The sequence below is a fragment of the Phaseolus vulgaris genome, chromosome 9, assembly GCF_000499845.2.
Source record: "Phaseolus vulgaris cultivar G19833 chromosome 9, P. vulgaris v2.0, whole genome shotgun sequence".
In the NCBI taxonomy this organism is placed as follows: domain Eukaryota; kingdom Viridiplantae; phylum Streptophyta; class Magnoliopsida; order Fabales; family Fabaceae; genus Phaseolus; species Phaseolus vulgaris.
Genome location: NC_023751.2, coordinates 17,593,602 through 17,611,963, shown reverse-complemented (window position 1 = coordinate 17,611,963; position 18,362 = coordinate 17,593,602). Strand labels below are relative to the sequence as shown.

General features: G+C 30.5%; 1 protein-coding gene across 5 annotated transcripts; it reads right to left on the bottom strand.

Annotated features, from left to right (window-relative positions):
* Window positions 1-6,517, bottom strand: LOC137820984 (guanine nucleotide exchange factor SPIKE 1-like). 5 transcript variants are annotated; one of them, XM_068625361.1, is made up of 6 exons: window positions 5,953-6,482; window positions 5,509-5,801; window positions 4,280-5,152; window positions 3,849-4,181; window positions 1,938-2,123; window positions 1-1,220 (listed from the first exon to the last, which is right to left on the bottom strand). In XM_068625361.1, exons 3-6 carry the CDS (start codon window positions 4,397-4,399, stop codon window positions 579-581), a joined length of 1,281 nt encoding a protein of 426 aa, XP_068481462.1. In that variant the 5' UTR covers window positions 4,400-5,152; window positions 5,509-5,801; window positions 5,953-6,482; the 3' UTR covers window positions 1-578. The 5 variants fall into 5 exon arrangements, 3 of the variants coding, with proteins under 3 accessions (XP_068481462.1, XP_068481460.1, XP_068481459.1); XM_068625359.1 differs by having other exon boundaries at window positions 4,280-5,021; window positions 5,509-6,517; XM_068625358.1 differs by having other exon boundaries at window positions 4,280-5,801.
* Window positions 6,518-18,362: the final 11,845 nt, after the last annotated feature.

Here is an 18,362-nt window from a genome sequence, read left to right as displayed (position 1 = left end):
TAAGGAAAATAAATTTTATCAACATGTTTTCTACTACCCTTTGGGAAAACTTTAGCAATTTGTCCACCAGTTGAAGGGTCATGTGCATGAGTTTAACTTTCACTTCCCCTATTCTTGAGACAAAAAACAACAACATCAACTTAGTATTTGTCCCTAAATTGAGTGAAGTTTTACCCATTGATAATCTTCCTAAGGTGATGGTAATTATGAAGCTCTCGGGATGCTTAAACTTAAGAGAGAAAGATTTTTTTGATGATTGTATTACATCATACTTCCAATTCAATTGTGCCCTCTGAACGAGTCTTCTCTTCTTATAAAATGGCTCATTCGTAAATTTTGCATATATAGGCATTTGCTCTGACGTCTCAGAAAAATGTGATAATTTGGGGTCTTTTAAAAATATCCATGCATTTTCTACAGGAGAGAATTCGAGGGTCTCGGATTTGATTACCAATAGTCTATTTACTAAAGCTGGAAAGGAACCCTCAGTCTGAAGAACAGTGCGTCTCTTCCATTGATCTTCCAATCCACCTTGATTCTTTCCATTTTTGGTAAATGGGGTGTCAAACAAGAATCGGTCAAATACCCGGGCTCGAACACTTCCCAGTAGAGAGAGAGAAAATTCTTTCTCTCCTACTTCCCAAATCTTCATCTTCCATGACTGGATCAGCAGCAGTAATCTGAAGGTAAAAGACACCAGGTTGTAACTCCTCTGCCTTCACTTGTCTAGAATCCGGAATAATATGCAAAGTGTGATTACCATCCATTCTAGACTCGTATATGTGACTAAGTTTTTCCATTATGTCACCTAGACGATATACATACTCCTTTTTATCAAGTTTCCCAAACCTATCACCATAAAATCCAACCCTGTAGTATGTTGCATCTGTAAAAGGAATTGGACTAGATTCTTGTTCAAGAATTGATTCATAGATATTGGTAAGTAACGTGTGACATTTAGCCAGCTGTCCATAAGCCCTCCTACTTTTGTAAACTGGGATTACAAGTTCAAGAATGCTTCCACAGAAATGAAAAAGCTCAGCTTGTGAGAAGAGCTTATTAGCAAGCTGCAAGTATTTCACAGCAGAGTCAACAGTCAATTTCGAAGCCCCATATCCCTCAACTTCAGAGGTGATCTCATTGCTGACCATAGGACAAATCTTCCGTAGAGCAGCAACATGGTCTTTGCTCCATACACCATCATTTCTGGCAATAAGGGCCTGCATTAAAATTTAATTATGGTGTAAGAAAAATAGTATTACCATATAAACCAGAGGAAACTTTTCCGCTCTACGCTAGCCCTCCTCCTCTCATGGCATAAAGTAAAAATGATAATCGTAGCTAAACTGGAAAGGATGACCATGACATTAGTTAAAATATAAATATATCAATAGTATTTTTAAAAGTCAAAAGAATGAGCACTACAATTTGGTTTCCTTAAATTTATATTTCGCAATGCTAAAATAATTAATAATCTTATAACTGTAGATAATTAACAAAGTATAAATATAAGTATTAGGTTATTTAGCACTATTACCTAGGCTTTAATTGTCTGATAAAAGCATTGAAAAAATCGAGTACAAAACATGAAGAAAACGAATGTTCTAAAATGGGAAAAAAATCAGCTAGAAGGGGGCAGCCTATCTATAAACAAAGTAAACATTGGTTCAAGGACACGAGCAAATTGCAACTTAATTTGTCTTTAGATAGGAAGAACAAGCATGATAATTCAAAGCATAACTGGTCTGGTCACATTTTACGCAATAAATAAAACATCCAAGAATCAATAATTGAAAATCCTCAGTAAAATACATCAATATTTATAGATAATGTTGACAGTAATAATTTCCGAGTGTTACATATGTCCATCACAATAATTTATGCATTTTCAGGAAATAAGTTGTACAATTCATGTGTATATAAATTAATGCCTTTACCTGCATTACAACACCAGCAACTGCGACAGCGCACTGAGCAGCTTCTGCCCAAGATTGCATTTCCTGATGTGCATCACATAGATGAAGCAACCACATTATGTGAAGATCAGGGACTGGGGCAAATGCCATGGCCAATTTATAGAAGCTTTCAGCAGCGGCATATCTATCCATAGTCATCATGGGGGCCTGAAACAGACATTTTAGACAAATTATTTGTCCATGACAAACAATCCTGATACAAACTCGGTAACTATAAGTTAACAAAACAGGTTTTTGTGGCCTGCTTTCTCAGAGGGTGACTCCTTTTTCTGTTTTCTCCTGCAGATGTGTTTGCTTATTTTCAATGGGGACTTAATTTTGTTAGTTTATTTCAACCTATTTTATTTATTTTGGAAGATTCTTAGGCTCTCTGGTATTTTCCCTTAATTAGTACATATCACAACCACGAACCATCCCCTGAAAATCTTACACCTATATGAATGGTTTATACTTCTATAATATCTCTAACCGGATGTCTCCTACAAGAATCCTTTAAGCTAGAAATGGATAATGCACAAGCCCAGCTACCTTGTCTTTAATTTTAATTAGAATTTTCAAAGCACCATGGGCTTTAATACCATGTCATGACTATCTCTCTCAAAAGTCAGGTAAAGGCATAAGTAATGGCTTTATATTCATAAATCTCACATTTATTCATATATACGAAAAACTAAGTTTGGACATTCAATGAAGAACAGGATCCTTTTACATTTAAAATGCTTACATGGTGAGATAAATTGACTTTTGTAGAAGAAAAGACCTAACACTAAAGGTCAATTTGTTTAAACTTGTTAGAGATCCTATATCGACTAGAGATAAGGTTAATTTATAGTATATAAGTGGAGACAAACCTCATCTTACAAAACCAAGTAAGAAGATGAGGATTGCCTTCATTCCTAGTTGATGAGATCCCACATTGACTAGTGATAAAGTCAATTTAGAGTATATAAGTGGGGACTGGGGACAAACCTCACCTTACAAAACCGGTAGGTAAGGTAAGGATTGCAACATCAGCTTGCAAAGTGAGAATTGTATCTTACTTTTATAATTTGACCTTATTCCTAGTCGATACGGAATCTTCAACAAAACTTAAAATAAGTGCATTAAAAATAATCAATTTAAGAAAAGTCACTTATTTGAGAAGCATATAGAACTTGCTTATTAAAATAACAAAAAAACTGCATAGTTTTAAAATAAGCAAATTAGATATACACATAAAAAAGTAGAAATCTGCTTACTTTAATAAACTAATGCTAAATATTACTTTTAGTCCTTAATGGTGATTTTACGTTTCAGTATGTTAAGTTTTAAAAGTTTCAATCTCGTATGTAGTTGGCTGACATGTCTATGAACTGAGTTTTAACCGTCTCAACTAAGTACCTTAAATTTGTTGCAAGGTTCATTACGGTACTTCATGTTCTTTAATAGGTTCATCACGGTCATTTCCAATTAATTGTTAAATAGGTTGGACATGTGAGTCAACTCAGTAAACCTATATAATGTTTTTGTTAAAAAGGACCAAAAGCAACCTTCCAAAAAAATAAAGTACCAGATTGAGACTTTTAAAACTTCACGTGCCAAAACGCAAAAACACCAAACATAAAGGACTAAACGTAAATTTAGACCTTAAAATGATCACTTCTTTTGGAAAATAAGCATAAATAAACTGGCCCTAATTAAATATTCATCATCATCCATTACAAAAAAAAAATCTTCGATGAATATCAGAGAAAGAGCAGACTCAGTAATTCTAATACAGATTATAGCACAAAACACAGTTCAAATTGGTTATACCAAAATAAATGACAATTCTGAATAATAGATCTCACTGCAATTAAAGCCTATAATGATGCATCAATAATTAAAACTCACCAATAGCGCATGCTCCAAGCTGCCATCAAGGGCCAAAAGAAGGCTATCAGAGAGATATTTCACCTCAGACCAGGACCATCTGTTCTCTGTAATTTTTTCTGGTATGGTCACAAGAGCATTCTCAGATAATCCACACTCCTTCAATAGGAACGAATTTTTAGTTTCATCCTTCATTTCATCTAAACACCTCCTAAGTCGCCATGCTTCGCCACTTTCTTCTAGGCTTCCATCAGATCTCATCTGAGTCACTTGCACATCGAACATTAGCTCTGATAATGTGATAATCAACATGACTCTCAATCTTTCCGTCTGCACGAAGTAATGAAATGAACTCTGCACAAATTGGAGAAACCAAAAACAAGAATTTGATTAATAGGATATGAAATCAATGGAACTAACCATCCTTCAAGTTTAAACAGAAGAAAATATACCCTCACAAGTATTTGAAGCCCAACAACTGCCCTTTGCCTAATGTGTTCATTTCGAAAAACTGCAAGCCGGAGGAGATGGAAAGTGACTTGCTTTAAAAAACGATCATTTTCCCTTGCCATTTACCTTAATGAACAGGAATTGACTTATCTGAATTTATACTTTCATGATAAGATTTTTTCAGTAATGTACTCTGATTCTCAAATATAGTTTCCTTAATGTGGGAAGCCTCACTAGGCATCCCAGCCTTCAAAAGACAGGAACTCAACGTTCTAATTGTGATGTCATCTGGAGTACAACCAGCTTCCAGCATCCTGTAGAAGATACCAATTGCTTCAGGTGTTCTTCCTTTCATACAATGCCCAATAATAAGAATGGTAAATGTCAACTTATCAGGCTTGCCTTTCTCTTCCATTTCTGCCACAAGTGCATTAGCCTCATCAATGTTCCCAGATTTGCAATATCCATCAATGACAGGATTGTAGACAAAAGACTGTGGAACAATGTCACTCTGCTTCAATAGTCTCAAAAGATTATGTGCTTCTTGCAGTCTATTGCTCTTGCACAAAGCACTGATAAGAACAGAGAAAGTATACAAATTTGCCGGAACATGACGTGCTTTCATTTCATGCAATAAGTCCAAGCCATGATCCACCCATCCAATTCGGCAATAGCCATCAATTAAGGAAGTTAAAGTAACAACATTGGGAGGACAGCCATATAAAAGCATCTTCTTGTGCATACCTAGTGCAGAAACCATGTCACTTGCCTTAACAAAGCCGTCAATGAGAGCAGTAAAGGTAAAAACATTAGGCTTGATTCCGGATCTAATCATTTCATCAAAAAGAGAGGAGGCCTCTTTCATCTTACTCAATCTGCAATAACCCGATATCACTGTTGTATAGCTAACAACATTAGGGGCAAACTCACATTTTAGAAAAATTTCTTTCAGTAAACCGAATGCTCTATCAACTAGATCTATTCTACATAAGCCATGTAATAGAGTGTTATATGTAACTATATCGGGCAAACAACCAAAACTTCTCATATCACTGAGAAGCCCAAAAGCTTCATCAACTTCTCCAGCTGTGCATAAACCCCGCATTAAAATGTTGAAGGTGAAGGTTTCTAGACAAGAGTGTGTTCTCATAAGCTCCCTAAATAAACAAATGGCATCATCTAACTTATTGTGTTTAATCAATATGTTCAAAAAGTTGTTATAAACAATCACCTTTACTTGAATCCCATTGCACTGAGCTTCAGCAAGCAATTCCTTTGAAACATCAAACCTGTCAGCCAGTGCAAAAGAAGAAACCAAAAATCCCAAAAGCCCAGAATCAGGCAATTGCCCATCAGACCTCATGGAATCATATAACAATTTTGCTGAACTGTGGAGACTTGCTCGACAAAGGGACCTCAAAAGCATATTATAAGTCCAAAATGAATGCGCCATACTCAACCTTTCTCTTGTAAACTGATAGAACATGAAACCCAAGTTGGGGTTGTTAAGCCTTCTAACAACCTCTGAGACATGAAAAGGAGTTAAGTGCTTACGGAAATAATTCAAAAACCCATCATCAAAAGTGGTAGAGCACAGAAAGAGGGTAGAAACTATCTTGACAAACCAAGAATCAGGTGTTGTTATGATTAACCCTTTGTCAGAGAGATGTCGTACCTGAGTAAGAGTAGGATAATTGAAGGCTCGAAAAGCGGTGAAAAATGATAAAGTCATGAGCTTGGGTATGCCATATGGAGTAGAAGCATTGACCCTCTAACCTAATGGAAGTGTTGCTTGTGGGATATATTCATGGCATGAAGGAGAATCAGAAATACAAAGATATTTCACAAAATCAAAACACCCCTTCTCCCAAAATTGAAGAAAGAATCTATCTTTATGGTTGTCGAACGAAATTAAGAAGTAAAATAAGCATTCTCGAGGAAGGGATTTTATGCTGTGTGTGCAGTTGCTGGTATAAAGCTCCGAAAGCAATGAAGAGGCTATTATGGGTGCTTACGTGAGCTATGCAATGGTTCTTCGGAAGAAGCGTTATTCGTATGAGAATGAATCAATGAAAAGGGTGGTGAATCTCGGCGTGGTGAAGGTGCCGTCAAGGCTGTTGGCGGAGGCGAACCTCGGCGCGGCGAAAAGATCTTGATCACATATTATTTGTAAAAAGGTAAGTTTGCATTCATGAAGAAGTGATTGACATACACAGGAGAACTTGTCAAGATATAACGATACCTGCCACACAATTAAGTTTGCATTAAATAGCAGAATTAAAGCAAGGCAAAAATTCAGGAAAAGAACACCGAAATACAAGAGAAAACACTTCCCAATCAAAACAATATTTAGCATACACAAAAAAAAAAAAAGCAACCATTACAATCACAAAATTAGAAAACAAAAGTATAAACTTTAAATGGTGTCTCAAGTATACCACAGACAAAATACTAATATAATGAACATAATTATAAACACAAACAATTTTCCTACTAACTATCTTTTCATGATACACAGAATGTATAAGACAAAAACAAAAAACACAAGCCTTACTTAGCATATACTCTTCTTCAACTACATGAATGCAATTCGTATGTGTCAAACTTGTAACAAAGAAAACCTATCAAAAAAACCTCTTAATAATTTGGTAAACAAACTCAGTGTTTGATCATTTGTGACAAAATAAGTATCGGCTAAAAGAAAATATCGGTAACCCAAAATTTCTGCAGAAATCTATCATTGGACAAAAAAATTCAAAATATAAGTAGATAATAAAAATGCAGAAAAATTGAATAATGAGAGGGAATAAAGAAATATTTTATCAGTTACAATCATGCAAATTAGATTCTCAACTACTCTGTTTGTAACAATTACATTCTCTTAAAATAGGAAATAAAATCTGATGGAATGAATGTGTAGATTCTAGGTATACTTTTCCTAAATACTGATATCAGGATATTTCCATTCTAATAATCCCCTTTTTACAACAAGAAATATTATTCTTGTTCAAAAATAATGAAAACGACCTATTAATAAATAGTAAGTCTAAAAATTCAAATAACAATAAAATTAAAACAAAACATCATCAAGCTAAAGATTTCAAATAATGACACGACAAAAGATAAATGTTCTAAATTTTTAATCCTCAGCTCCTCCTAAAAACAAGGCGTAAGACAAATTCATTCTTCTCTTTTCTCTCCAACTTCAGAGAATGAGTATTAAGGGGGTTCAGTTTTCCAGAGAATGAGTATTGAGTAGAACAATGAAGAAAAATAAGGATAGAAGAGAGTGATAAAAGAAGTAACCGAAAGAAAAAAAAACAGATTGCAGGTGTTGCAATGGAGATGGTGGCACTGCTTCTCAACAGTGCTGCTGGAATAGATCCGTGGTAGCAGTGTCACCGGTTGCTATGCAACTACGTTTATTTAAGGACTGTTTCTTCCTGCACCTCCATATCCTCTTCTGCCACCTCCATATACAACTTGAAAATACATTTTTATCCTTCTTGTGTCACCCCCATAGATTAGTTTCTGGATTATGTAATCCAGAAACTCATTTGAAAAAAGACTTCCAGATTACATAATTTGGAAGTTAAATAAGACTTCCGGATTATGTAATTCAGAGAGTAATCATGAATCTGAAAAATGGCTTCCGGATTATGTAATCCAGAAGCTAATTACACATTTGAAAAATGATTTCCAGATTATGTAATCCGGAATATTGTAAAGGGATATTTTTGGAAATTTGAAAATTTATGGAGGTGGGAGAAGAAGGTATGGAGGTGCAGGAAGAAACAGTCTTATTTAAGGGTAGGTTCTTTTAATTTTGACATGGTTTGGGTCAGGTTTATGACTCAACTCTTTTTCTGGTTTTTTTAAATATATTGGGCTTGGGTTGGGTTATAAAGGACCAACACCTACTCTTTTGGAAAGGCTGATTCTTCCTACACCCAATCAAATTGGACCTGCACCCAATTGCATTTGTGAAAATACCGAATTACTCTTAATGAAAATGAAATTAGGGTTTAGTGATTTTCGAACCCAATCACACACCCGAGTTCGTTTCTACCATTCTTGCACCCAACATCACCTCTTGCACGAGCGTTCGCATCCTCACACCTTGGTTGACATTTCTCCGGCAACATAGTGTTGAGTGGAATGACCCCTTGAACAAAGATGAAGTCAGGAACACGAAGGTCGTCCATTGTTGCGCGAAGGTTTGAGGGCATCATCTGCATCAGCGCTACAAGCTTTTTCAAAATAAACATGACACAGGTACAATTGGGTTTTAGAATATTCGTTGGGTGCCAATCACAATTGATTGGGTGCAGGAAGAAATTGCCTTTTAAATATGAGGGTTTTTGTTTCGGGTCTGAGTGAGGTTGCACTGACTCCAGACTTCTTCCTCCTCTCCAAAGGGGTCACAAATTTGATAATATTCTCTGGACTTTCTTGCCATTCTTTTCTGATCAATGTTTCTTATATTTATTGGTTATGTCTAGTTTGTTCATTTCATTCTTTTCATTTTTTGTCTATTTTGTTCGGTGTTTCTTGCATTTAGCTTTTCTGTCCATTTTGTTCATCTCATTCTTTTCGTTTTTTTGCAGTTTGTTTTCTTTTTTGTTCAGTGTTTCTTGTATTTACTTTTTTTGTCCATTTTTTTCATCTCATTCTTTTTGTTTTTGCAGTTTGTTTTCTTATCTGTTCAGTGTTTCTTGCATTTAGTTTTTCTGTTCATTAAGTTCATCTCATTAACTTTTTTTTTTTGCAATCTAATGTTCATTTTTTCTTCATATAATTTGTTCATTTGATCCAACTTTGAAAGTTTATTTTGTTGGAATTTGTTTATGTTTTCATCACTAATTACGTGTACTGATGGTTTATTGTTCATCACTCCCTATGTATTCAAAATTGGGCCTTATAATATCACTCCATTTTTATGACCTTAGTAATATATTATATAACTTAGCAAAATGTTCTATTTGCAGGTAAGCAGAAGCAAACCTACATATGTATTTCTTTGATGAAAAATATAAATTATTAAAGTGTTGCTTATAGGAGTAGGATTAGTTACATTTCTTTTAGAAAATTATTATTTAATAGTGTGCAATTTAAATTTAATGTAATTTCTATGTAATAGGTATTTTTTTCTTTGTTATTTTAACTTTAATCTGCAGTGAATTTTATATTTTACAATGTTTATCTACTTCATTTTCTTCATAAAAAAAATTGGTAACTAATTCATTGTATTTTTTTTAAACCATAAATTAAATGACAAAAAAATAATAACAAATTTATTGACAAAATATAATATAATATAATATGAACAAAATATAAATTATAATATTGACAAATTAATGAATAAAATAAAATAATATTGGTAATTAAATGAAAACTTAACATGAGTTATATAATAAATTATTAATTTAAAAAAGGTATTTATATATTTTTATTAATGTCAATTGAATTCTTAAAAACTTGGTCCTTCTTTCTAAGATTTTCAAAATCCTAAATAAATAAAAATCCTGAAAATTTGTAATATCTTTTTAAACCAAAATTTGATTCAAAATTCTAAATATATCCATATCCTAAATTATTTAATGTCATTCTTGAATAAAAATCTAAAATTAATAAAAGTTCTAAGTTTTCAAAATCATAAATAAATACAAATCCTATATTGTTTTGTTTCTTACTTAAATAAAAATCTAAAAGAAATAAAATTTCTAAAATTTTCAAAATCTAAATTATTTAATTTTCTACTTAAATAAAAATCCAAAACAAATTATATTCCAAATTTATTCAAAATCGTAAATAAATACATACCTAAATTATTTAATATCATACATAAATAAAAATTTGAAATAAATGAAATTCATAAATTATTCAAAATATTAATTATTCATAAATTCATATCCGAATTTTAAGATGAATCATTTAATACATAACTGTTTATACATACATAATTATATATATATATATATAATTATATATATATATATAATTATATATATATATATATATAATTATATATATATAATTATATATATATATATATAATTATATATATATATACTTATATAATTATATGAATTATATTTTTATACAAAAATTAAAAGAAAACGCATCAAATAAATCAACAAAATTTGGGGTGGGATAAAATAATTTTATGTTAAATAACTTCAAAGAAGACAATAATAAGATTATTTTTGAAGCAGAGGTTAACCTAACAAATATTCGAGTTATCCAAATTTTTGGATGAGCCATTTTTTACATAACTATTTATTGTTACTTGTTTTCCTCGAAATTTTTGTTTGTTTGTGTTATACTTGAATTATTTATTTATGTCCATGGATTGTTTAGATTAATTTTAGTATGTTTATGCTTTTTTATTTATTCGCATATAGTAATGATTATTTCTTATATATTTTTATTTTTTTTGTCATTTACAATTACATTTATTTATATTTAATCATATAAATTATATTATTATTTATAATAGGAAGGGAAACGTGTCAATTAAATAAAACAAACTTAAGCGGGATGAAAGAATTTTTGTAGGTTAAATGATTTCAAGGAAAGCGATACAATTGTTTTTGAAGTAGAGGCTCATACCAAATAATTAAATTCAAGTTACTCGCCTTTTAGGATGAATCATTTTTTTGTCATCTTTTATCACATCACTAGTATCAATAGATTTCAAAAAAACAATACCACTTGGACGATTAACAAGAAAATTAATGAGTGATCTTCCTTCCCCATCCTCCAACCATCACACATCAAGGTGCATTCCAATATCTCTCAATCACCTGTATTTTTTTGGACATTTTTGTACATTATCCACAACTTTTTTCAGATAGAAAACTCTTACCTCATGATAAGAAGGAGGTTTTAAACCTTTCAGATACTCCCCAACAACCTTTAGCATTTAGATAAAAAGAGGACTCTTTACAAGATTAAATGGCAATGCATTACCATAAATGCAGTTGCAAACTTATTGAATTACATCTTCTTTGTACTTATAAGATGCATTGATAGTTATTTAATGAATATCATTATTTCCTTTAGCTACTTCTCTTTTTAACTTCTACACAATCAAAGTTGTTATTCTCTTTCTTTTTTTTCTTTACTTTTAAACAACTTTACAAGTATTTCATCCATCTTATCTGGAACACTACAACAAGTAATAACATCTTTCTTTGTTCCAGTAAGATGATGCTTCATCCTTGCTATGCCACCCCAACAAGCAGGAGACAAAAATTTACATTTTACTAGTAGTCTACTTGCAGGAAGACTTTCACAATAGTTCCAAGTAATATCAGAGTCCCTTTTTTATTTACCCATTTTTAAAAAAGCAAGATTGCAGCAAAAAAACTCACTCCTACTGTTCACTTCTCCAATGCCTCCCGCTCCTCTTTTCATTCGCCCCTCCCTCCATTCGCTCCTCCATTGTTTCGTAAGTCTACTCTTTCATTGAGTTAGTGTTGTTGGAGGAGAAGTAGAGGAATCATAGGTCAGTCCGTGGTTAAAAACAAACTAGTTAGGGTTTATAACAAACCGGTTACTATACCCGACCTGATTCGTGGTCATTAACTATTACAAATTTGTTAATCATTAGCTGTTACATATTCTAGGAAATTAGAATCATTGATCCCTAATTATGATGCAAGAATTTATTGTATATGATTATGGAAATTAGTATAAAAGGAAACTTTGATTTAGAAACATAAAACTTATTTGTAGTATACATGTTAAGCATATCTTCCTTTTATTGCCTTTTGTTATTCCTAGCTGGAAATGCTACACTAAAGACATCCTGAATATTTTGTTTTGTAAAAAAGGTGGTAGACAGAAAATGACTAGAATTACATAGGAAAGAGCCAAGCAACTGGAGTAGAAATTGGAAAGAAAATGGGAGAAAGAACCACTTGAACACAATTAAAGAAGCACAAATGACAAAGTGGATATATATATTGACCTATAAAAGCATAGCATAAATTGTCACCAGTTTTGTGATCACGAATGATTTCAACCCTACAATTAAAATATTAAGTAAGAACAGTATAAACAAAATGATATCACTATTACTCACGATTGTAAATGTCATGACAGGTAAAGTACCTAATATTACTCACGATGATACAGTTCCAAAGCGAGAAAATATAGTATTCAAGTAATGATTTTGACCTCAATATAAATTGGGGGGGGGGGGGGGAGAGAACATGATAACTACATATACATAACACCACACAGAAAGGTACTACGCATCTCGGTAACTGGGTTAAATTTACAGACAAACAATACATTGTCGAGAGGCTTAATCTCAGCATCAGGAATATCCCCAATCTGAAATAAGAAAGAAAAGGGAGTTTGCAAGGGATCACATTCACAAATGAAGTACTAAAACGATGTATTATACTTACACTCTCAAGTACAATTGCCCTAGAATGTGCTTCCTTTGATCTGATAACCTCCTCAAGTTCTCCTGGATTTAATTGTTCATCCATGGGCACCCAATCATCTTAAGTCGTACTTCATCCTCAACCTAGTAAAATTGCATTAAGTCTTACCATAGATGTTTGAACAAGTATGCTTACTGAAGACTATAAGATTGAAATTTTCATAATCATAATGCTTGAATTGATTTGTAATCACAAGAATCCAATCATCCAACTATAGTCATACAGTTATAGTCATAAACATTTTTACATTGAATGATAATCCTCAAACTATAACTATAGAGCGATAGTCAGACATAAATTAATTTGTAATATCACCATAATCCAATCATCATGTAATCAATTCCTGATTAAAAAGTGGGAAACAAATATCAATCTCCATCTCACCTGCTATTAGGGGAGGAAGAGATATTCTCCAAAAATGAAAAAAAAAACACTTACATTGAACAAAACATCAACGCAAAATAAGTTAATTAACTCATCTATTCTGTCGGGAAACAAAACTCACTTAGAAACCATGAAAAGAATGTTCAAAAAGCCTTGCTTGAAGAAAGCAACCAACACCATACATAGAACAGGAGGACAAATGCATTCCAAGTATTCAACTTATAACCTCAGAAATCTGTATTTTTAATTTTAATAAGGTTGTATTTCAATGAAGCATCACAAGGGGCAAAGATTCATGCTATCATGTATCATATTTGCTTAAAATATGGCCTATATATTCCTCAATGCTTAGAGTCAAATCAATTGTCACCTGTTTTACACATTTTATATAAGTCGTTCCAGATATAAAATGATACTTATTTATGTTATATACATTATGATTCTAAAATGTGTTATGTAAATGTTAATTATTGCATAAGCACACTTATTAAGAGATCATAAGAAAGAAGAAGTATTAGAAGGTGGAGAAAAATGTTTCAGGGGACCATTAGCATTTAGTTGAAAAACATAAATGATTTTGTTAATTGGCACATTTATTAAAAGTTATTGTAAAGTGAAGCAAAGTTATTATTTTTTAAATAAAACAATTTAAAAGTGGGATCTGGACTAAAAAAAAGGAAAGTAGTGGAGAATAAGTAGTAGATGAATCAAATGCCGTTTTCGTAGACAACATTATTGAATCTTTATTTAAGTCGCTGTAAGCACTTAAATAAGTTTTCACGTTCCATCTTTTCACTTCTGGTCCACAACATGCATAATATACACAGCAAAAAACTGCTACCGACAATCTTTAATAAAAAAAATGCATTTAAAATTATTGTTAACATGTCTATTGTACAATAATGAGGTAGATGTTAGAAAATATTTTTAAGAAATTAATTAACGAAAGACAAAAATATACCTAAAATGTTAATTATGATGGAAAATTTAAAATAACTAAAATTAATTAATACTCCTTTAATTATAATCTTTAATAAATTTATTACTATTAATCTTTTAATATCTTTCATTTTGGAAAATATAATTGTAAAGGACACAGTGAAATAACTTCATCATTTATTATGAAGAAATCATTTGAACTTCAATAATAACTATCTATTAACTATCTATTATAATTTATTTCCCTGTCACTGGTTTTCTCTATACATGTCATCTGTATTAATAAATTATTAATATTTGTATGTATAATTACGACACAGAAATTAAAACCTATAACTCCTGCATGTTAACCAAACTTTCCACCATTGATAATTATAAAAATATAAAACATGATACTCCATCTAGTTAGTATATTTGATTGATTATTGTAACATTAACATGATTATAACAAAATAAAACACGTAAGATGTACTGGACTAGACTAGAGTGGTCAGAGTTTACTACTCGGTGGTCGAACTTCGGCACTTATCACATACATGTCAGATTGGCTTTTGGATAAAAAAGCGGGTCATATAATTAGGCTCCATATGTATGTATAAGTCCATTTTTGTATAAAGGAAAATAATTTTTGACACTCGTTGCTCCACCCTACACCCCACTAAATATTAATTTTTTAATTTTTTTAATTTTTTTAATTTTAAAAATTATTTTAACATTTTTCATTTTGTCTATATTTTCATTAAAGACATTTTTTTATTTTTCTAATTTGTTTTATTACAAATATTAATATTTTATTGTAGGTGTAAACTGGAGCAAGGTGTCAAAATATTATCACCCTTGTATAAATAAGGTAATCCTTCATGCATAAGGCCTAGGCAGCTTGTGAGGATAATTATGGACCTAAGGGTGTGCTTAAGTAAATACTTTCTTTTAGCCCTAAGCCCACATATGCTAGGACGTGTAAGGGTTAGGTTGCATGCGTGATGAGAAGGAGCATAGACGCCATGCCTACGTAAACAAACTGGACCCTTGATGCTAGTACATGAGTTGGTACCCTGGTAGTTATTCTGTTATTGTTTTATGTTCTTCCTACAGGAAAAATTTTGTTTTATTGTAGCACCAACTTACTACTTTTTGAATTCTTATAAGTCATGTACTAACTTAATCGTCGGAGTGCAATCAACACGTGAGTCCCCTCTGCTTCAACGGAGCCGCATTCCAACGCAATAAAGAGAATAGTAAATTCCAACATAGACGGATAGAGTTAGAACTTATCATCAGAGTCAACCGGTGAGCTGGTCAACTGACAATAATATAAGATAATTGTATTCTTTGTTCAATAATCTACCATTATTTTTTTATTGATTTTGATGTTTCATGAATAAAACAAAATTTGTTGGTTCCTTTAATTGAATGACTTGCATGTTTATAATTGGTACGAGGTATTCATGGTTTTTGAATTTCATGACTGCTTATAACTAGTAAAGAAAATAATATATATATATATATATGTAATTAAAATTTTAATTGGAAAATAGTATAGTAAAACTTTATTCGTGTTAAAGTTTTACCTGATATTTGTAGTTTAGATTGATAAAAAAGTTTTTGAAACATTGTATTGATAAAAGTTTAAAAAAATGAAAAACCAAGAGTACAATTTAAATATAAGAAATGAAAAAAAAAATACAGAGAATTTAAGAAAAGTAAAAGTAAAAGCTATATTATAAAGTAATTGAAAAAATAAGATAAAAAAGTTATTTTTAAGAACTTATTAGATTACATGAAAACAACCGATGAATAAAGAAATAACTTTGGAATGACATAAATAAACATTTGAAATTAATTAATGTCACACATAATACACACAAAAATAATAGAAACTAATTTTAAAGATAAAAAAAAAAATTAATTGTTATATAAACTAAATTATAAATCATTTTAGAAACTAAAAAGAAAATTGATTTCTAAATTATTTTTTACTATTGTTAAATAGTTTATAAATTAATATCTAATTAGTTACCAAGGTTTTAACTACCAATTATTTAGATTCTAAATTTGGTAGAAAAACATTGGTAGTTAATTTCATATCAATTTAGAAACTATTTAACAATAATAGAAATTAGTTTAGAAACAATTTTTTTTAGTTTATAAAATAATATCTAATTTAATTAATATAATAATTAATTATTTTTTGTCTGTAAAATTAATTTTTATTTAATGATTTTTTTTACAAGTCATAAACACACTATATTATTGTTGGGATTTTTTTTATTCACAATCATTAGGTATAGTATAAGTTGTTCATAACATGATAATAACTTTAATAAAAAGCCTTAAAATTTAGTGTTTGTAAATTTTCATGTTACTCAATTTGTTCACAGATACTTTCAACTCATATTTAAATTTTTAAATTTTTTTTTGAAATGTAAGTTTGACTTTTACCACGACTTAGAAATAAAAACTCAACATATGAATCATGTAATGTGATCTTAGTTTATTCATTTAACAAACAAGAAAAATTGAAACACAAACATAAATTACTCAGTGTAGCTTTTTAAAAATATTAGTCAATAATTTTGTTTGCAATATAATAAAAAAAATTCAAGTTCACGTGTCATTAACAATTATGCATAATATTGTTGCATCATCAAATTGTTTTGTGAGATTTCTCCTTATAAGTCTCCAACATATTAACATATTGATAATAAAAATCAACTTCATACCAATATTAAACTCACGTAGTTTTATCCTAATTATAATGTTTTTATAATTTTTATATTTCACTAATACATATTAACTTACACTTCATCACCATTTTTTCATATTAATTTATAATAAATTTATAACTTTTTATATTTATAAATAATTATCCATAAATATTAAGAAGTGGACTTTGAGCCTAAGTCAACCCTATAAAACAAACCAACTTATAAGGTTAGGTTTGCACCCACTTATATACAATGAAATGTTCTCATCTATAGTCGATGTGAAATCTTCAACAAACTCCCTCACACCGAGAGTGACAACTCATACTTGAGACAACATATTATGGGTGGTCCGATAATGACCCGATAGCGGATGACCTGATAAGCCCAACAAATTCTCACTAGAATAGACTGAAAAATATCCAAGCGGATATAGGTTGTGCTATTAGTGATTGTGGTGACGAAAGCGGTGGTAATCCGGCTAAGGCATAAATAAACAGATCCTTGTGTGAGACCACATGAACAAAAGAGTAAAAAGGAAGACAAAGGATATCAGAGTGAATTTCTCTAATATTATTTCATTAAGATCAAAACAAATTATCTGAATATATACGAGGAGTACACTCATTCTAGGTCTATATAAAAAGAGAAAGAATCAATCAATAAATACTATAATCATAACAAACAAATACAAAATAAATGTTACTCACCTCTATAAAGAAAAACAACTAAAAATTAGAAAAAACACAATTAATATTAATATTAGAATCTTTCTATTAACTCTGATATCTATATCTTTTAATAATAAATTTAAATTTTTAATATAAATTTTTAAATATATTTAAATTTATTATAGACGGTGTTAGAGCATTTTGTCATGTATTGTGATTTTTACATGTAGTTTTGAAGTTTTATAACACGTGTATAATAATACCTAAACACAGAGCCAGTTTTTCTCAAACAAAATTAGACACGCAACAACAATTATAATATTTGCCGTTAAAGGTAAAGCAGAATAAACTTTTAAAAAGTCAAGCATAAACATAGGATAATGATTGAAATTATAACTGTCATAGTTTATCATAAATATACAATAGCAACTAAATATTTTAATCGCAGATGAAAAAAAAACTATATATTTAATCATTATTAAAAATTATTAATAATAACACTTGATAACCATTCTTAAAAATCTATTTTTTCTCTTCTAACAAACACAATTATTTCAACGTCGTCAAATAGAACTTTTAATCGTTATTAAAGGTTTTAGTAACATTATTTTCATCTATACAAAGTGTAGAAATATATATAAAAAAAAACATTTCTAAATTAAATTATGTTTAAAAGAAAAAAAGAGAGTTAAAATTGTGATTTTCTTTTAAACAAAATTAATAAAACTTTAACCCAAAATTATAAAATGGAGTAAAGTGCTCTGTACTTAATTATGTCAGAGGAGATTAATGTATGTTCAAGTACAAAAAAAAGAGCAGTACATGCACAATTATTCGCATATTTTAAAAATATATGCAAATAACAATTCTTTTAATTGTTCAGAGATCTAAAGAAATGTGACATGATAAATAATATTTTCAAAAAAC